This window comes from Crocodylus porosus, unplaced genomic scaffold (genome assembly GCF_001723895.1).
Source record: "Crocodylus porosus isolate Cpor-Errol unplaced genomic scaffold, CroPor_comp1, whole genome shotgun sequence".
In the NCBI taxonomy this organism is placed as follows: domain Eukaryota; kingdom Metazoa; phylum Chordata; order Crocodylia; family Crocodylidae; genus Crocodylus; species Crocodylus porosus.
Genome location: NW_017728917.1, coordinates 5954232 through 5976370, shown reverse-complemented (window position 1 = coordinate 5976370; position 22139 = coordinate 5954232). Strand labels below are relative to the sequence as shown.

General features: G+C 40.4%; 1 protein-coding gene across 5 annotated transcripts in view; it reads left to right on the top strand.

The window, feature by feature from the left end:
- The window catches only part of CNTN6 (contactin 6), a 218048-nt gene that overhangs the window by 138445 nt on the left and 57464 nt on the right, over nucleotides 1–22139 (top strand). For 2 of the 5 annotated variants that reach the window (XM_019536617.1, XM_019536616.1), the window contains exons 6-9: nucleotides 1142–1345; nucleotides 3823–3925; nucleotides 18434–18618; nucleotides 21465–21601. In XM_019536617.1, coding sequence (XP_019392162.1) covers nucleotides 1142–1345; nucleotides 3823–3925; nucleotides 18434–18618; nucleotides 21465–21601 — 629 coding nt within the window. Of the gene's footprint in view, nucleotides 1–1141; nucleotides 1346–3774; nucleotides 3926–18433; nucleotides 18619–21464; nucleotides 21602–22139 lie in introns of those variants that run through there. The other 3 variants (XM_019536618.1, XM_019536620.1, XM_019536619.1) reach the window with 3 other exon arrangements.

The following is a 22139-nucleotide window of genomic DNA, read 5'->3' as shown; positions in this document are numbered from 1 at the left end:
TTCTGAAACTTCTGATTTACTGGGTTTTATTAAAAATAGAATTTCAATACTACTCCTGCTACTGCTAGAAGAAGGAAAACGGGTGGGGGAACCCTCCCCCACCCAAAAAAAACTTCCATAGTCAGCTGTCAAACTCCAGGCAGCGGGAAAGAGCTGCAGAGGAAGAAATAAAGCTAAGAACATATCTATACTGCTGTGACTGTGGTGCAGTGTTGCAGTAACCAACTTGCTGGATACTGAGTTACAGTGACACAGAGCTGTACGGGGGCTGCACAACCTGCCACAAATACAGGCTAACGACTCAGAACGGTAGCTCTTAATGAGCTTTAGGTAGGCATGGCTAAATTGCCATTAGGACCCAAACAAGTTCGTCCAAAACAACCTTTGATCAATATGTGCATCTCTGAACTCAAAGCAATAGTACGGTTGGTAGCATAAGAGCCAGGGGCAGCAGGAAAGAGGTCATAGAAAACAGTAAGAAGAATGGAAAGTAAGGAATTTGGAGCAGATAGGAACTACAGAAGAGCAAGAGAAAACAGAAGTATGGAAAATAGAGAAATGATCTCTGAGGGCATGTAAGGGTCTAGTATGTGGCAACCCAAAACTGCACCTGTTGCTCTATTTTAAAAATTATTATAGAAAAATTACAGCTCTTGCCTATAGTCTCCCTTTCCCTTCTCTGCTTGGGAATCCAATGATAAACTAGGAAATAATTTATGGTATTTCCTTTCATGTCATTTAAACAGAATAGAAGGGGCCATCGCCTGGTGTGAAGAATAATAGGCCTGCAAGACATTTAAAAGTACAGTACTAAAAATGGAAAGTACTGAAACATTTTTATAGCATTTCAAGTCATGTGTTTCTACACCCTTTTCAAGGTAGAAAATAGATTAGGTATGGGGTGGGGGGAAGGGGAGAATGGAGCAAAAATATTATCCAAACTTTTGTGAACTGTGGAAGAGTTTTGGTTTAAGTTCCAAGATGAAACCATGCTTATTTTACCTGAGAGAAAATTTGTGCAACCCAGACTGTTACCATGAGGATGACTGGATACTTGCAGTGGCTGCATATTGTAATGAGGCACCAATATGGAGCAGGTTACACTGGAAGGGATGCATGATGAGTATTCAATGTTTTCCAGACTTATCCTATGCTTGGATCTTCAACAATAACCCCTTATATGTTCAGGAGGATAGTCGGCGATTTGTGTCTCAAGAGACAGGAAATTTATACATCGCCAAAGTTGAGCCATCTGATGTGGGCAACTATACTTGCATTGTCACTAACACTAAAGCAGAACAAAGAGTACAGGGTCCACCAACTCCACTCCTCCTGCGCAATGATGGTAAGTTCTTTTAATACAGTTATCTGGAAAAGATGTCATAAAACTAATCAAAAGGCGTTGTTTGATGCCAGCAATTAATCCTGAGGCTCTAACAAATCCCCACTCAATTAGGGCCTGATCCAGCATTGCTTATTTGTCTTAAGCGGACTTTGGATAGAGGATAAATACGTATACAGCAAAACACAACTTCATGTCATTGTAAGGAAGTAAAATAGTTCCCCATGTTACTGTTCTTCCTAGGAATATTCATGTTTGGATTTGAATTGGAAACAACGATTTCTACGTTTAAATTCAAGTCATTGCTTAAATACAAAATCCACCAAGCTGCTCAAGAATGAGTCATTGAAGTGAGAAAAACACACATACACAAACACCTTTTTAGGCAGCCCTTTAATTAAATGTTCACAGTGGGAAATATAGAACTGGGAAATCTGTTAGCAAAGTTTTTTTTTGATGGGCTTGCTCACCTAAATTGCAATCCCTCATACTGTTTTCAAAGCACTCTGATAAACAGTAACAAAATACCACGGAAAGTTATGTTCCAAGAGTAAATGAAAGTCAACTGTGCTTTATAAGATGATAACGGCACTAAAAAGTTCTGATGGTATTTTAGGGTGTTTGTAGATGAAACGGGGGCCCTAAATTGAAGCAGTGGGTTTTTAAAAACACTGCTTCAATTTAGGGACCTTTAAACCCCCATGGCATGCACACACCCGAACTCGCCTGCTTCTCCAGCAGTGGGGAGGGGAGGGCATGCTGCCAATGGGTGGAGTGGTCCCTGGGCTGTGGCGGTGGTGCTGTCGCTTCCCTCCATGGCAGCAGTGGCCCCTCCATCCAGGTAGCACCCACCTGCAGACACCCGGCTCGGGTGGTCCTGGGGGACACCGCAGCCAAGGAGGGAAGCACCTGGCCTCTACACAGCTTAGGCAGATGGGCAGGCTTTAGGCAAAAAAAAAAAGAAAGAAAAAAAAAGATCAAGCGTGTCTCTTTTCTTGGGCAGAGCCTGCCTTCCTGGGCTGCTGCCAGGCTGTCTTGCATGGGCTTCCTACAGAGCCCCTGAGCCGCACAAAGCCATGGCTGTAGGGCAGCAAACTAAAACTCCCCCAAGGAGTCACTCAAAGCACACATCATGCTGCTGTATTTTCTACAGCAGCTGGAATGACTACGCAATATGCCACTGATGTGTGCAAACACCAACACCATTAAAGTGGTGCAAAAGCATTTACCCCACTTTAAAGTGTTTTGCACACATGCCCCTTGTTTTGTCTACATACAGCCTTAAACTCCAAGGGCAATTTTTGAGGTGGGCTGTGTTTTGTAGATATCACGACACCCAGAAATATCTCGATAGCCCATGAAGTTAATTACTTGTCATAAAACATGGACAAAAAATGCTAGATTTTTCTCTTCTCTTCTTCTGTCTCCACTCTCCAACCCTTTCAACTTCTTGGTTCCCCCTCTCCAGGCCTCATCCTATCACAGTGGTCGACATCTCTTCTGCTCTTTATTGTCTTCCTATATTTCTTTAGATGTCATTAGGGAAAGCAAAGGGCTGGTCCAAAGCTAACTGAATTAAACAGCAGTCTCCCTGTTAACAACTATAGATGGAGTTCGGTTCAAGTTCCAAGTCAATGATTCTGAAGCCAGATAATACACGTATACACAATGTTAACCAAATTCTTGTCAAACAAACTAAAAACTGATAATCTTCCATATAGGATTTAGGTGATAATGTACCATCAAGATTTTCTAAATCTATGGGTTATCTTTAATGCAATAAATGACTTAGGAAAATGCCTACAAGTGGGAAATTCAGCTTTAAACGTTTGCCCTAAAAATAACGGCTGCAACCTATACCCCTTCCACCATATTGAATATCCCAACCAGGTCCAGTCACTGTAATTAGCTGTATCTATCGAACGTAGAGTTTGTCCCCTTCCCCACAACTCATACTCTGGCTTTCAAAAATTACTCAGAACCTGTATTTGGAACTACATTTTCTAAAGCTTTGAGCTCGGATTTAGGTACATAAAATAAGTACTGAGATTTTCAGAAGGGCTTAAAGGCACAGCAACTCCCATTGCCCCCATCTTTACCCATATCACAAATGGAATATCAATATTAATTGAAAATGTTATGTGTGTTCCTTGTCACTGTTCTCAGTGGGAGTGGTTGGACCCTGACTTCTTTTGAAAATCTGCCTAGAAGTGGAATTGAACCGTGCAGAGAGGCTGGAACAAAATTTGTATATCACTTCATAGGCCAACTCATTTATCGGGTGCTGGCCCACAAATTTTACCCAGAAGCCCAAATCTCCTTTCAGTGATATCCTAGGAAAAACTCTGGTTGATTCCCAAGGGTGGAGGATGAGGCTCTAACATTATAAATAACATCATCCTTTCTTTTACACTGAAATTCTGTTGTACTAGACAGGTCTGAGGCTCAACTGGAGTGCTAGCTGTTTTGATGTTCAACAGGTGTGATGGGGGAGTATGAACCAAAGATTGAAGTACGTTTTCCAGAAACAACTTATGCAGCGAAGGGTTCATCTGTTAAACTGGAATGCTTTGCCCTTGGAAAGTAAGATTTCATGTTTTTATTTAAACGTTTATTCAAACACTGTTACACAGTAAATTATTCAGACACTGTTATACAGTGAATTATGAATGTTTTTGGAACAGTGGGTCAAAATAGATTTTCATCCATAATGCATAGAATTTGTATGCTGGGTTTTTTGTTTGTTTATGTTTGTTTTTACAGTTTAATTAAAGATTGTTTCCATGCAAAATGGTCACAATCAAATCAAATTCTGAACCTTAAGCTCTTTTCTGGATCAAATGTATCTAGAGTAGGAGGACTAAGGAAAATCTATCTTTAAGGACAGTTAAGCTTGGGACTAGACATCAAGAAAGGTTGTAGAGCCTTCATTGACAGATGTCCATCAGATACGTTTTCAGCATTAGGCAGGGAGATGGACTGGGGCCCTTCCAACCCTAATGTCTATGGTTCTATGGATAGCATTTTCATTGAACATGTATTTTCTTTAGGGAGACCAGAATAACCTCAGATTGTTGACCTCTATTTAGTTTTCGTTCATGTTGACAATCCATTTGAAGCGTGTAGGCTTTTATGTTTTTAAGCTTTCCCAAAGGTTAAAAACCTAACTTGTAGACAATACAACTCAATCAGGTTTTCCTCTGGAAACTGCTTTGTCCTAAGCATAAATGTATGGTTAAATAACTTGACAATATTTGGAAGAAAGCATCAGATTAATCTACATAAAAATCTAAATAGAAGAGTGTCTTAAAATTGGTCACTTTTGTCCTATTAGAATACACACACACACACACACACACACACACACACACATTGTGTATGTAGATGTTTATGTAGATTAATCTGATGCTTTCTTGCAAATACTGTCAGATTATTTTATATACTTACAGCTATACTCATTTAAAGACTTGTTTTAGGAGCAAGAGAGTCATTCTTGGATTTACAGTTCAAAGTTTCATTTGACAGTTCCATCTGGTGCATGGTGAACATATGACAGAAAGAAATACAGATGACATGCAATCATCTAAAATAAGACTGTAAATTATATATAAAAAGTTGCCTTATCTTGTTGAGTCAAGGAAGGGCTATATAATGCAGCACATCAGACTTGCTTCCATTTTATGGAATGTGGCTATCAGAAAAAAGGTAGGTCTAAAGCAAACTCTCTTAAACAGCAATGCATGCTCCAAGTGGAATATTTTCAAAAGAGAGCTAGTTATAGCTATTCATAGGATCTTTAATGCATCTTTGCTGCTCCATATACATGTATACACACATACACATACATGTATGCGTATATGCGTATGTGTACATACACACATATACATGCATGCGCACACACTACTCCATATGTATGTTTGGAGTAGCAAAGATATAGCTATTCAAAGGATATTTAATGCATCTTTGTTACTGTATATATATATATATAAACACATATACACAGACTACCCTGTATATATGTTTGGAGTAGCAAAGTTGCATTAAAGATCTTCTGAATAGCTATAACTAGCTTTGTTTTGTAAATGTTGCATATTGCTGGTGCTGGTATTGGCTAGTGATACATGCACAGCATCACAATATATGACTATATCATCATGTAGATAGTAATATGAAAGTGACAATGTGCATTTAGTTGAACAAATATAAATTGATGATAACAGCACTCTTCAGTGCTTAGAGTTGTGGTGGTATGTTAGATAACTGGTACAGAGATGATTTCCGCTATTCCTGTGTTGCCTCCCTGATTTTTGTTTCTTTTTTTTAAATTCAATACCACATTGGAACACATGTGAATCAGTGAAAAACACCATTTCAGGACTGACAAGCATGTATAGAAGAGAAAATATTACATGTCAAATGTGTAGACAAGTTCCATAGAGCCAGATTTTTAAAGGTATCCATGTTCAAAACGATGTAGATCACAACCAACTGAGTTTTTTTTAAAAAGTAGGAGTCTAACCCCCATTGGTGTTACTGGGGGTTAGATGTTTAAAATGCTGCTTGTTGATCTGTGCCTTTAGGTACTTAAATATGTTTAGAACTTTGGCCCATAGTGTTGTCTGTATCCATTAAAATCTTAGTCATATCACCATTTTTTCCTTGTGTACCTTTGCTCTTCCTAAGGCATTATCATATCTCTAGTGATTCAGAACTGCATTCCCATTATCCATTTATTTTCTGAATTCATATTGTTAGTCCACTTGGTTCAGCCAATACCATCAGCTGTCACTGCCTCTGTGCTACGAATAATACAGACTTTCCACCTCTAAACAGGCTACAGGCAACCTGCTGTGGTCTTGGTCTCTAGAAGCTATAAATGGAAGTACTGTCAGTGTACAGCATTTTGAGAAGTACTAAATTTCATTTGTATGGAAAATAAAAGCACGTGTACTGGTTACTGTTCCCAAAGTACGTTCATGGTTTAAGGTATAAGCTCGTGAGACCAGCTTAGGCTGAGTTTAAGTTTGCATTTCCTGACTTCTTTAAGCGTCTCTCTCACCCATCCTGTTGCATTAATACCAGTTGTTTTCATGTCCTCCAGAGGTATATCTACCTGGTACAATGCAATAACACTGGGTACATCTAGATGTGCCATTAACATGCCACAATAAACTCTGGAGCCGCATGAGCTGCAGGAAACTGCTCCTGGGCACAGTGACTATATGTGCACCTGGGACAACAGCAATTTGAGCCAGGCTGAAGCAGTCCTGGGCTGGCAGGGGAGTCCAGGGGGTCAGCATCAAGCAGTGGAGGGGTTGGCTGGAGCAGGAGGGTGCTGAGAGTGAGGAGCTGTGTGGCTAGGCGGCAGGCAGCCCCTGCACTTAAGCACCCTCATGCCCTAGCCAGCATTTCAGTTTATACATGCATTTCAGCTCAGTTACTTACTCTGCTGTAAGATAGTAGTGTCCCTGAGAGTACTGTCTTACAAAGGAGTTAATTTAATGCACCCTAATACCAGTGCTCAGGTAGACAGTGATTCTTTACTGTGGAGCAAATTAATCTACTCTGCAGTAAAGCACATGTGTAGATGCGCACACAGAGAGACACTTGAACTTACTTTAAATAAGCTATATTGGGCACCAGATGCAGTCCAGCAGTACTAGTTTGATCTACCCAGGCTAATTTATCCATCACAGCTAATCTAGATATACTGCTTCTAGTACCTGAGTAATCTGGGTCCCTCTCCATGGAGTTGTATTGTGTTGTATAAATAAACAGACACTAAATCATTATATGAATTAAGCCACCGACATTTAGGCAATTCTATGATTAGGCACCTCTGGCCAAATTCTGCCCCCCACCCCCACCCCTTTTGTTTATGTTGCTTTAGTGATCTAATTTTTTGTTTTAAAAGAATATTGAAAATTTAAATATATATCTGCCTGACTTCAGCATTTCCTATATTGTGGGCACAGCATGTTACCTACTATAACAAAAACTGGGATGTCAGGTGAAGTTGTCTATAATCCCAATGGTTGCAAAACTGATTCATTACAGAAAAGTAGTTAAAAGAATAATCTTCTCCATGGAGGTTGTGGCCAAGTGTTACGAATAATAGTACAGAACAAATATTTCAAATAAAATGCTAATACATATTATGACCATTTTTTTTAATTTAATGGAAGTGACTTCCTGCTGCCCTGAGTAGATGCTAAGTTCCAGAGAGGGATAAGAGAGGCCTTTCCTATTGGTTAGCTTTATGGAGCTCCCTTCTCAACATGCTGGTTGTTTCAGATTTTATTCTCAACCTCCTGATTTCCCTCAAGCATTGTATAAAGACCCTGGAACCTGGCACATATTGGGGGATTCCACTCCAGGGACCAGGCAGTTAAAAAATAGGAAATGCAAAGATCAGTGTTGCAAAGACTATGCCTCTTTTTGGACCTAGCTCTCAAGAACAAAGAGGGAGATCTGGTTGGAGTTGTCAGAGTTAATTTCTCTCCAGAGGTAATGTATCTTGCTGAGCAACTGGAAGTGTCAGGCAAAAAAAAAAAAGGCGGGGAGTGACAAGTATAGCTGCATAATAAAATATGAGTACTAGAAAGAACAATGTACCATTAATTGTAACTAAGAGACTTAATAATTCAGGACTTCAGAGTCTATTAATCTCATTTTTAGTTTCATTAATAAAGATCTTTTTTTAAATGTCAGGATAATTTAGATAAAGTTAATTCAGGCTGATATTTTGTTTTCATAAATAAAAAGAACAATAATTCACTAAAAAGGTAGGCAGATCTGAGTCACTGTTCTGCAGATGTGAACGAATGGTAATTCCAATGATACTAACATTGTAATTATTTATGAATACTAGCATAATCTCAGCCTGAATCTATCCATGTGTACTGCTAATTAACATTGTTCTGCTGAATTTAATAGAGTTTTGCCACATTATACCAGCTGGAAACTTTATCCTTATAAACCTGAAATATGAACCAAGCTCGTTAAACTATTTCAGATATCTTGGGTCCTGGAAGTCTTGTGAGACTAGGTTTTTTTCTTAGAGTTTCTGGTAACTCCACTTCTTGGTGGCCAGAAGCCCACGCTTCTGAATTTCCTCTAAATGGAAGAAAAAAAAAAAAAAGAGAAATATTTAGGATCTTAAGGAGGAAGTGAACCAGATTTGAAATAACTTTATTTCTTTTTTATGATGCAATTCGCAATATGGGATTAGCTGATCAAAGTCATTAACTATTTCAATGGTTAATGGCCCCAACCCTAACAATACCATTTTAGTTATGATTAGGAAGAAGTGAGCATAAAAAGAAATATTGTTTTATTCATTTTTTCTCTAACCTTTAAAACAAGTGAAAAACCTTTGTTTATATTAGCTTTTTAGTTGACTGAATTGGGGGGAGGGGTATTATTTTTATTTCATTTTGCCAGTAATATATCGAACCAATAAGGAAGTGCATGACTGAACAACGATGTAGTAAAATTATCAAATAGTACATGAGAACTCTCTTGGCTGTCTCGAAGGTGGCAACTTTTTGTCACAAAAACATCGCAGAAGTCATAGAGGCTGAATTGGCAAGAAAATTAAAGGGAACAGAACATCAACTTTAGATTATGTTTTCTTAGTGGATGAAGGAGCTGTGGATAGGTTAACTGTTCAGAAAATGTTTGAAGGACAGCACAGTACCTCAAAGCTGGAACAATATATTAGTATCAATGTAGAAGACAAGTCTGAAGGACCTCATAATTAGAGGAGAATTGAATATGGGGATTTTTGGATTTGTATCAAACTATAGAACAGGCAGGATTCAAAAGTAATTTTCAAATCATGGATCATCTCTTGACAGTGAATCACTCTGAAGAATGTAGGTTTCTGTATATACTTTCAACAGATCATGATGAAGCTTTGGTTTTTAGATGCAAAATAAATTGGTGCTGCAATGCTTGAAGCCTGTTGGGGAGGAAGGAAACAAAAAGCATGCCTCATGGAGTTATCTTTATGATTAACTGGAAAAGTGAATGCAAGAAGCAAAGCACATAACTTACAACTTGTTTCACCATTTTACAGAGAGAAATTGAGACACAGAGAAGTTACTTGAGGAGCTATCCAATTTCCATAATTCCAGCCTAGTGTTCCACCGCCAATATTACCTATAGTTAGGGATCTCTGTAAATCATGCCAGAAGTGGCTTCTTTAATGTTTTTCATTTTGCTACGTGCCCATCTCTTCCCCCCACCCATTTGGCAGAGGTTTATAATATGCTGCAATTTTTGCTTCCCTGGTAATCAGCAGCAGACAGTCCAACTGGCAGGGCCTCTCCAGCAATAGGGGCAGCGGTTGGGGGTGGGGGAGACAAGCGGTGAAATGAAAAACAGTACAGGAGCCTCTGAGTGCAATTTGCAGAGATCACTACCAATAGTAGGCAACTACCAATCCTTTTGGATCATGATGTGGGCATAAGTAACTCAGACCTTCGGCATGTATGCTTACGCAGGGTATGGAGGAGTGGAGGCTGCTCAGACCTTCCATCCCCACTTAGACCAGTGAGACAGACTCCAAAGGCCAGACCAAGTCTAGATATTTGGTAGGGGTGTCCAAAGTTGGCCATATTTGATTAGATTCGGCCCAATTTGGGGGACTGTGATTTGATTAGTTGATCTGGGTCACTGTCCTGATTCGATATGGCCAAATCCGAATCTGAAGATTTGATGCTGATTCACAGAATCAGAGATTTGGCCATAGATACAGCTTTAAAAGTTTTTTCTACATACCTCAAGGTACCAGGCGTGGCCAACAGTGGACCTGGAAGTGGACCGGAAGTGGACTGGAAGTATTTCTGGTGCACTTCCAGGTCCGCCACTGACTACATGGGGAACCCCCCATACCCTCTCGGCTCAGCAATTAGCCACAGGGGGACCCCGGGTGCCTCCCAGACCTAAGAGGCACCAGTCGCTGAGCCAGGGGGAAGAGAGGGGTTTCCCACATGCTCTACGGTGGACCGGAAGTGCTTCTGGTCCACTTCCGAATCCACTGATGAGCATGTGAGGGACCCCCCCATGCTCCTGTGGGACCCTCCATTCACCCCACCCAGCATTCCCAAGTCACCTCGTACCATGAGGCATGTAGAAAAAACATTTAAAGCCGTATCTATGTCTGAATCATTGAATCTATTCGGAAGACTAAAGGCTCTCCAGATTCAGCCGACAAATTTGGGCAAATCTCTACTGACTTGAATCAAGCAACCAAAGCTTCGCACAGCCCTAATGGTGCTTTGATTATTTGCCTATCCAGGAATTGAAACCAGGTAATCCACGTGGCAAACGAGGATTCTACCACTGAACCACAACAGCAGGAATATTACTTATGCCAATATTAAAAGTCATGCTTTTGTGTCAAAACAAACAAAAACACTAAACATTATTCTCCACTGTGGTCTTAGAGGGCTTATTGCAATGAATATATCATGGATGATTGTGTGCTAATGCTCATGGATTTGTGGGGTGGGCTTTCATGCTTTCTAAGCCAGCTTAGTCCCAGTTGACAACGTGTGAGCTGTTGCTGATTTGAGAACAAAAAGCATATACAAGTGAAGCACTTCTCACAGACCCCATCATTTATAGCCCCAAACATTCATTCATCATGGAAGATGGGCTGTATCATCTCATGATAAATGTTCAGAGGTGATGCTATTCGGAAACCGTGAAGATATGAAGAACCACATCAACACAGATATAGCTTCAATATATAGAAGACCCAGGAAACTATATATACTGCTACTCTGCTAGATTCTAGTGACTTTTGAAGTGAAAGATACAGAAGCTGATTGGCCATCTGAAAACTAGGACCTCATTTCTTAGATACACTGCAGATGGATTTCAGCCCATAATCCCAACAGAGACCACAGACTTCTGGGCCATATTCATAATTAGCATTTGGCACAAGCTCTTTGGACATATGTTACCATCTGGAAGCCCCAGTAGCTCATCTCCCTGTTACCACTATCTTGCTTGAGGTGTGTGACAACTCTTATCACACCTCTGAACAAACACCACTGCCTTGGAAGCAATGTAGAGTTACCAGTAACTTTGGATCTCAACTTCTCTCTGACTAATAAAGCAGAATGACTGGAAGCCTGAGCCCTTTAATTATCATGCCCTTTGCTTCTTAGTTCTTTCTTTTGTCAGCATTTGATGCAATCATGATAGCAGCTTTCAAATCTCAGTTTTGTCTCATTTGTTTAACCAGGCATGGTCGTAATTATCTATGCTATAAATGTAAGTTTATTGTGAAGTGCCCTATGATGTTACACGTGAAAGATGTTACACAAACACAGTGTGATTGGTTGAGTGTTGTATTTTAATTTCAAGGAAAAAGGGAACTTTCCTATTAGTGCTGCTTGTGAGGTTGCAGACTATTTAAATTGATACCCAGTGTGCCAGGACTTGTCACCCAAAATAAAATATTTTCTGTCTTTTCTTCTTTCTGAGTTAGTAACTTACAGATTTGTGATTCTTCTGTCTGTCTTGTACAATATAAATAATATTAGTAGCTTCGCCCAGTGTTGCTAGATGCTCTGGAACATTGAAATACACTATAGATTGATGTTTGCAGGCACATATTTATATACTGTGCTTTCTTATTTGCTAAAGTAAAATAGAGACTCTGCTGTCTGCAAAGTGGAATAAATTTGATAGCTGTACTCATTGTTCTTAGAAGTTACCAAGTTTTCTGGCTCTAAGCAATTACATATTTTAATCTCGTTATTGTTATTTTTTAATTAAAGCACAAGAGTGTTACTCCAATGTTGATAAAAGCAGTTTTCTCCCCCTTATTTGTTTTTTCTTGGGTGGGAAGTGGGGGGAAGAGGGTGCTACTTGCACCCATTTCGTTGTACCTGGAGTTGTCAAAGCTGGGAATTCTGGGGATCTGCTTAAGTGCTGCACATCCCTTGGATGCTGTGAAAACCACTTGCATGAATGTTCCCTGAACAGCACAGTGAAATTTTGGCAAAGGGGACTTTGAATCCAGGTGTCAAACAGGAAGGGACTGGGTTGTTGCAGTGGATATCTTGATGGGCCGAAGTAGATGGTGGTGTCAAGAACTACAAAAGTAGTAGGTGGGTCTTGAAACTGCATCTCTGGGGACTCATTTCCTTTCCCCCAGATAGGCCCAAATCAGACAAATGACACAATTTTATCTCCCATTATTCCATCATGGGTGGAGATGATTTTTAAGAGCCCAAGGATCTCGAAAGGTGCTTTGTACTCACCTAAGGCTCTTGGGAGTTTTTAAGAAGCTGCATGCATGCCCTTTTACCACATTCATACCTTCTTGTATGTTTTCAAAGAGCAGGATAGAGTACCAATGGAGCCCCATCCTTGGCACTCAGCATTCCCTTTCATTTTTGCCTCCTGACTTAATCTTGCTTGGCTCAAGAAAACTTTTGGAGTAAGTGTACAACAAATGAATCTAAGTTTTTTGTGGTATAAGTTTAAAACAGAACAAAAAAGAAAACACACACAGGTCAAATTACAATACCGTTCCTCAAGCAGAATAGTACCTTGCATGAGTACTCACTGAAGGAAATGAAACTTTGCTGAAGCATAAGCTACTAGTCTGGATTATAATGCTGACCCAGTATCCTTTTGAATAACTCTGACCTAAAACAGTTAACACACAAAAAATCCCAACAGATATGATATCCCAAGAGAGGAGCAAGCCGGGTATTAGGACAATCTCTGCATGTGTTTATGAGCACTTAAGAAAAGCATCCCTCCCTAAAGCGTTGGCTTATAAAATGCAAATGACTAGTGGCAAAAATAATTTCTCTAAGTGAATTTTAAATTGATCCATTTTAAAGACATTCATGGGGTTGAGGTTGGGAAGGAGGTATTGAAGTGTTTCATTTAGCCTGCAGTAATAGGTCGCTGCTAAGAGTTTCTGTTGTAATGAATGTAAACGCATGGGGCAAGGAGGTATCGTTTAAATCTATGGAAACCAGACAAAAACCTGCCTTCTGCAAGGTATAGTGATTGAAGATGTGGATGGCCCAAGATAATGAGGTACCAGGAAAGCCAATGTAGAAACGCAGACCATCTCATACTGCCTTGATAATGACGATTCTATTTATGGATGATGGGCACATAACTGAAAATCTCAGCCTACTGCAGTCTGCAACACTATTCATTTAACCTATAATTCAGGTTGAAGAGGGTCTGATGGAGCTGCTGTCCTGACAAATGAATTCTCTTTCTGATAAAACTAGGCCGCTCAGTGCAAGCCTCCCCAGTGAGAGAACAAAGTACCGTTAAGTATTTATTGCAATTACTTATTTAAATAGAGCAAAGTTGATGAACCAAATGCTGAGTTTTATTTCTGTCATCCGGCAATAGTTCACATCAGAAGGGAAATACATTTCAAACAGCCTTGATGCGAAGGATAGGGCCTCAACAAGAAAAAGGAAAGGGAGGAGAGTTTGTCTTGAAAGATCCCCAAGGAAGTAATTATAAGGATCTGGTATGGATAAGGAAAAGAGGATGGCATTCTCAGCTCAAACCTGGGTAAACCTGAGTTGACAGGTTGACAGAAGAGGCCTTTTTCCACAGAGCCCTGCCTCTGGTCTTGGAGTCTGCTGCAGTATTTTCTTATTCGTAAGAAGAGTCACTGCTGAGGCAGAAATAAAACCAGTAAGATACATTTAATTGGAGCATTTCAGGTAACAAATTGTGAATGAATAGATTTGATTATTAGGTTTCCCCCCCTCCCCATTCTCAAACTGATACAAAAAAAAGTCTGAAAGATATAGCTTTACAGAATAGTCCTGTAACAGGATTATGTCCTTGGGGTGGCCATGAAACTACCTGGTGTTCACGTGGCTCCTGCCCCACTCCAGCTCCTCAGGGTACCCTCCCTTTTTCTTTTCCTGCCATGTCTTGCTAGAACTATTATAGTGTTCAGGGAGGCTGCCCCAGGGTCCCAGTGACCCCTAATCCACTTCAGTAAGCTGGTCCCTCCTTGACCCCAGTCTTGCCCATAGGCACTGAGCTCTGGCCCTGTCTGTGCGTCAGATTTATATTTGCCTTATGATCTATTTTTGTGATCTTCATCCTCCCCTGCAGCCACAGCCATGCCTCACAGATGTTACTCCATGTTCATTCAGAAAGGGTCTTCTGGCCCTAACTCAGCTCTTGGCCCTCAGGCCTACCTTGCAGACCTTTGTCTAGTCTTCCTGGCCTTGGGCCTTTTATTCTGGCTGCAGCCCTCAGCCCAGGTACACTGTCCAGGACCATGGCTTCTGACTCTAGCATCCTGCATCCCTGTGCTTCTGACTTGTCCCCAACCCTCTGGGTCCTTGACCCTGGGCTGGCCTGACTGCCATGGAGTGCCCCACCAGGCACCCCTTCATGGCTTTCACACCTTCCCAGTAGCCACAACTTAGTCATCCAGTCTCAAGCTTAAAACACAACATAAGCACAAGCAAGCTGCTTTACAGACTAAAAAGTCTCACCCCCTTCGCCCTCTCCACCCCAGATCAGTGTTGCCTGTAAGACACAGTTCCCATTGAGCTCTCTCCATCCAGCTCTCTTAGACAGCTTGGGGGCCTGCCAGTCTGTCTGCTACAGTCCTCCTTTCCCAGGAGCTCTTCTCCCTGCATCATGCAGGACCAAACTGCCTGGTTGGGCATAGGCACCGAGTTTATATGCCCCAAAGCCCCACCCCTTCCTGTCACATGGCTCCCCAGCCACACACACAGGTTTCTACTTGGCCTTGATGAGCAGCCTGCCCTCCTCTGTTGCCTGCTGCTCTCCCCTCTTAAAGTGGGACAACAGCCCTTGTCCTGTTACAAGGCCATTGTCCTGTTGCATTATACAGTAGCTATTTACCCATCATTGAATATGCAATAAGACTGTAAAAGCTTTCCATGGTCTCCTGAATGTCTCCAGAGCCCCACATCAATCTACTGTAAGGTGACAAGATCAAATCTAACTGATCTTTCTCCTGACTCAAAACAAAAAGGAGGCAGGCTTACTCAGCACATGCACTGCAGTTCTTAAAAGATTTGAAAATACAGTGTACCTCTCTGTAACCCAGCTTCTGGAAATAAAAGTATGGGTGACACCAAAGAGTTCTTTGTCAGAAAGGGAAGGCTGCCGTGTCATGGTAAAACATAAAAGATAAAAAGTGACGACGGCAACCATGTTGTCTGAAAATGCCAGTGAAACTTGGCATCCAGAAAACCTGTTAGACTGAAAACCTTCATTTAAAAATCTGAATTGCAATTTTGCAGCAAGTGCTGCAAAAATCTCAGCTACTTCCTTTGGCTACTAACGTCAACTCAGTTTTATCTCAGTTAAATCTCTATCAGCTAGCACTCGGCAATGCCCCAGTCTTTCTTGGAGTATGTTGTTCAGCTACATTGGAGGGATCAGAATAGAGTCAAATATATAATTCAAGGCCATAGCAAAATGCTACAATCAAGTGTAGTAAAAAAAGCCGCACACTGACTCTATGGGCAGCTGAGTTACCAACATGACTTAAAGTAGCAAGATGAATTATTACATCCTCTAAATAGTACTTTGAGAGTTTTCAGTTAAATTTCTGGTCTCAACACTATGATTTCTGTCCTATAGAGCAGCGGGAAGCTTCAGTTAGCAGAAGCAGCTTCAGCTGCCACATTGCTCATTGACTTCTGCAAACACTGTTTTGTTGAATATATTTCAGACTTTCAACACTTCCAACGTATATTTTGTTGGAACTGGTATCCTAAATTGGGCAGGTTTTACATTATGTTGTCTCCTGGAGTAGTCACAGAGCTCTAAGTATATATTTTTCTCATCACATTTGGCTTAGATGATTTTCTACCCAACTGACGTTTGCCTAGCCACACTCACCTCACAATTAGGCAAACACTCATGCACAGTACTCCTCTTGTTCTGCAAGTGGATATGTATGGGTGGATTCTTTTCTCCTTCGAAGCCCTGCTGAAGTGAACAAGACTTTGTGTGAGTGCAAGCATCTGCCTGGATATGAGAGCACATGGGATTGGAGTATGTGTTTGGCAACACTCTTGCTGCGTGTGTGACAACTGTTTCTTGGCCAACACCCAAAGGATTGAAGCAGGAACCTCCAGAACTAAACGCATGAGTTGCTACACCTTGAACTGAAGAGGCAAGGCATTTTGACTACAGGTTGTAACAATCCACTTCCACTGTGTCAGTGAGTCTCAATTCTTTCAGAATCAAGGCACCCCTTAGAAAGTGTCAGCTCTTAGCTTTCACTTGCTTTTAGACAACAGAAACACAATAAAGCAATTATTTGGTTGCAAAGAGCTCAACAAAGACCACAGAAGGTCAGAATATGTTTGACACTATGGATTCCTATTTGATAACAGTGATCAAATTATGTAGCATTCCTTGGCACCCTTAAAAGGATCTCATAGCACCCCAGTGTGCTGTGGCACCTGGTTGGGAATCGCGGCTGGGTAGGCTGATATAGAGGTGGGATTGCCGTAGAGTACTGGCATGCAGGAGGCATTACTAGTGGCTAAAACATGCAAACTTCCTATATGAAATGCATGTTCATGCTATTTTAAACTTTAGAACTGAGTACTTTGTCATGACATCAGCAGCCACATCCACATGAGCATGGACATTTGTTTCCCTGGGGACAAGAGGCAGCGGTACACCTTGTGGTGATGCTACTTGTCCCTGGGGAACACCCATGCCTCGTGCCCTCTGGTGCACAGAAAATTACCCCGGGTGGGCTAGGAAAGGCTGGGGCCAGCACTGGGGTGGCACTAGCACCCTCATCTGGAGTCTTGGGGGCCTCCTAGCACCGCAGCAGCAGCAACAATCTTGCTGCTTGGAGGCTGGCCTGCACTGGAGCGTGGCTCTGGCTGGCCATGCTCTGGTTTTGGGTGGTGCGTGCTGCCCCCACATGCAACAATCTGCCTTTTTTTTTTTTTGGATGGGTTTTTTGACCCCGGGATCTCCCAGCATAAAAAAAGCCAAACATGCTGCTACCTTGCAGCATGGAGAACAGCTGAACGTGCAGTCTGCATGTGCTGAATGTGTGGTCCGCATACCGCATGGGTGCGCTCATCTGGATATAGCCACCATGTCCAAAAAAAGTCAGCTTTTAGTCAAAGCTGTAAAAAGCTGTTCAAAATGTAACCGCTCTTCTGCTTTGGAAAAGCAGCTTACGTTAGTTTTCAGTAATGTGAAAGGCAACCGTGAAATGCAAGACTATTAATATTTCAAAGTGTTCTGGTGTCATAATAGATCATGAAAGTGAGGCTTGCATGGTTTGTGATATTACCGGAAATTCTAGAAGTATTTATAGCCTTCTTCACACTTGACTATTTTTTATCATATAGAATACATTGATCCAAATATAAATGAAAATGATAAAAACCTATAAAAATGCAAAACAAGGAAATATTCTCCCTTGTCTCTTTACCTTCTTACTAACTCAATTTTTCATGCTTTTTATCCTTCCCTTTTCATCTCTCTCTGCCCTCCCTCATTTTTTTATACCTTGATTTACAGCTCTTTCTACCTGTTGGAGCTCTGCTCCAATGTTTTAATCACTGATTAGCGATGAGCATCCAAAATGTTGCAGAGATCTGGTCCATTCTAAAAAGCGAGCAATAATGCAAAGTCACATGTGGAGTCTATATGTACTTCCAAGTCTTTGGATATCTCTGTCTCCTCCCATTATATCTTTGATCTCTCATAGGTAATAGAAGGACAATAGAATTTTGTTCCAATTTTAGATATTTAGTGAATCAATATTGATTTAGACATGATTTTTTTTAAAGCATGTAGATGACTTAGGAACCCAACTGCTATGTCCTTTTAGTAGGACTTGTGCTCCTATATCACTTTCATGCTTTGGAGAATCACACTTGGCAATTTCTATAAATGACTCTTAGCAATGTAGAAGCAGTCATTTTATTTTATTTTATCATCCCCCTCATACAGCTCTTCTTTCCTTGACTGATTATGAAAGGAGTGTTATCTTTCCTCTGCTGTAATAACTGTGCTATCTCTTTTTTCTAATGAATCATAATTATTTAGTCCAGTTCCCAGTATTAGCTGGAAGAGGTCTGATGGAAACCCATTGGCAAGGAAAATCAAACATTATAAAGCCAAAGGAGTCCTTGAAATCCCAGATGTTCAGCAAGAAGATGAAGGCTCTTATGAGTGTATTGCAGGAAACATCCGAGGAAGAAATGTTGCAAGAGGTCAACTATTTATCTATGGTGAGCAAATGGAATTGTTTTTACGTAAAGTATGGTTGCATTTGGAAGTATTCGGCAGATAATGAGGTCCATTAGCCCCTTGCAGAGAGATAGCAGGGGAAAATGTAGTTTCAGGTTAAGCTGATTAATAAAATGATTGGAGGCTTGAAATGACCTTCAGTGAATTACAATTTAAACTTCCGCAAATACAAGATATTGTGTATTAAGAGTCAGATTGGAAATGTAGGCTGTGCTATGAAGGTTAACATAAGGCAGAAAGAAACACAATGCATTTACATGAAACTTTAAGGATGGATAGAGAATTTACTCTCAGACCAATGCATATTGCAGCATGTAGCTGTACTATCTCAGTAGCAAAACAGGGAAGGAAAGTTTATTGAGTATTACATAATCCATCGCCCTAGTTCAGCTGTGTCGATTTGTATGTTAGGGACAGAATCATTCCACCATTTTCCTCTATGTGGGAATAATAACTTCACAAAACTTTTCCTCTCCGCTTCTGAGATCCATGTAACAAAGAGGAATATAGCAACATCTTCTGTTGTTTACTCCTGTGCTTAAGTAGACAAACCCACATTTTTGTTGTACATACGGGCAGCAAAATCTTCTTCATAGCCATACAAAATTGAAAAATTAGTGAAAAAAGATAAAAAGAACAGTGAGAAATAATACAGAGCTAAGCAGTGATCCTGCAATCGACTTATTATGAGGACACGCTTGTGAGCTTTTTAAGGCAATCTCTTGTATCTATGGCACAGACAGAAGTGCGGCTCTCCATTGTAACCAGTATAAGTGATTGGAAAGTGGTTTAAATTCGTAACACAACAAAAGTTCAGTGCACATAACCCACTTTCAAAAAGGTATAAGATAAACCTGAATGGATGTAGTATCAGACTTAATTGATTTAGGTAAAATTGGTTTATCGAACTTCTGTAGCAGATCTTCTCCAGATTCTAGTTAACCCACAGTCCCCCAGCATCCCAAGATGCTTTGTACCTCCCCACAACCCCCACCCCTGCTCATAAGGTGGGCAGATTAGACTTGGCTCAAGGTGTCTGCTCCAGTTGAGCGGGGAGGCATACTTTGGTGCTCCCCAGCTTCTGGCCTGGGCCACTACAGGCAGGTGGCTGCGTTTCCGGAGTCATAAGTGAATGTCTGTTCACTTGCTTATTGTTTCCATCTACTCATCTTAGACTAATCTGAGAAGATTGAATCGATTCAGCCTCAGGCTTTTTAACTGTCTGTAGTAGCCTTGTAGTCCTGATGGTTAATGTCAAGGTTTATGCCAGAAATAGAAAAACTTGCTGATGCTTCATTTATTGTTTCTTCATTTTTGGAAGGGTGGGAGGGTTGGTTATTCATTTCCAGTTATATTCACTGAACATGAATCAAATGACTGCATTAAAATTAAGTTTAGCAGATTACCTTGACATGAATAATAACTACAAATTTAATTACAAAATTATTATTGGAGTTAATGTAATTTAAAATGACAGGCTTATTAATTGTACTTTGCAAATTAATTAATAATTGTTGGTAGATAATGAAATGTATAAAAATAACAGACAGAAGAATTTACAAAAGAATTTTCTCCATAATATTAGAAGTGAGCAGATATGTTTTGCATGCAATTTCCTTCTCTGTGCTTATTCCTAGTCTCTTGGAAAATATTGTATCCTTTTCTCCCATCTTGTATCTGTCTTAACTGTTTAGACTGTAAACTGTTCTGGCCAGGGACTGTCTACTACTCTGTGCAGTGCTAGTTCTATCTAGGTTGGTACTTAGGCTCTAGCATAATTAATGTAATTAGTCATTCAAATTAAATTTAAGCATACTCCAACCTCGTATTTACTGTATGTGTGTTCCTATTATGTGGGGTGGGTTATAGGAGTGACCTGTGGATGCATGAACTCCAAGAACACACACCTAGTAGCCCCATATCAGAAGCTGATCTGAAAGGCATTTTGCCAATAGTTTGTTCTGGTTAGACTGGGGAATTTGATCACAATCTTCTTCCTAAACTGAGGCTAGACTGTGGTTCTGCGATAAGGAGAACATATCCAAGAGTGTCTCTCAAGGGAGCACAAAAGCAAGTCCCTTTCTTTTTGGGCTTCTAAAACAGTCTCAAGGTATCATTGGTGGTAGATTCTGTAATACTTGGACATTCCTTGGCCAGCAATAAGTTCATAGCTCATAGCAGCTCTGTCCCAGTACATGTGCAAAATAGCAATTCTACCCTTAACTATCTAGCCCTTGAATTCATATGATCTGAGAGAGATTTGGAGCCAACTGCTTCAAGCAGCTTCAACCTTCTGCCATTTTTAATTCACTCAGTCAAACTCATTGGATGAGTAAGAATGCCATAGGTCATATATGCAAGATTTGACCTATAGTTACCTTTAAAAATATTTCAGCAGTTCAGCTAACTTGTTATGTCAACGTACAAGCAATTGGATTGAATCTTCTTATTCCCCCATGAGGAGCTCTGTTGGTATGTTGTTTCCTAAGACTGCCAACATTTAAAAAATGCTTGCAATGATATATGTGCTCCAATACTGCAAGAGAGAGCATATGAACACCCATAACATTTTCAAAACTGACAAATAATCGAGTGTTTCAATTTTGCGGTGTTCAATTTCTGATACCAAGAAAGGGGTCTCATTTCCAGAAGATCAGTCAAAGCAATGTCAAACAGTTCATCCCGAATTGAGGAATCTATCCTCACTTTTACAAGTTTTGACTGCTGAGGTTCGTTCAACCCATGAGTTAAGGATAATATTCCTTCAGAGTAACATAACTTTTTCCTGGTTAAAATGCTTTTCTTTCTTTTTGCCCCACTAATGCAGAACTCCCTGAATGGGATAAAAAAATCCAAAATGCCTACCTATCTCTGTATGACAGCTTGTTTTGGGAGTGCAAGGCAAGTGGAAAACCAAACCCTTCCTACAGTTGGTTAAAAAATGGCCATTCCCTAATGCCAGAGGTAAGACTTATTTACCTTTCTTTTCTTTAATTCAAGTCTAGTAAGCGTGTTGGACTTAGGTTGAATTTTCTTTTGCTGCTGGACTTTTCATTATAATTTAGTATCTATAAATTACACAAAAACACCTCATAACACTAATCATGAACAACCTGACTTGACTTAACCTCACGTACCACATGAATTCTTAATATATGGGTCACTTATTTGTATTGCACATATCGGAGGCTTTTTGAATAGCCGAGCGATGTCTATAGATAAGCAAGCAAGAAGATAAGCAAAAGTTGAAATGAGAGAAAATAGTGGATAAAAAGGAATAAAGGAGGAATGAAGAGGAAAGGTGAATGTGTAGTCATGTGGTGAAGTGGGCAGAGAAAAAGGAAATTCTGGGGAGGTCTATTTTCTAATAAATGTATTTGGATATTTCCAAGGAAAGAGTCCCCTGTCTTCTGAGAATTATGGTAAACAGTTTCTTCCATTAGGGCCAGCTTGTCATGTCAATGTACCAGTCTTCAAATCCTGTTCAATTTTTAGATTGCCG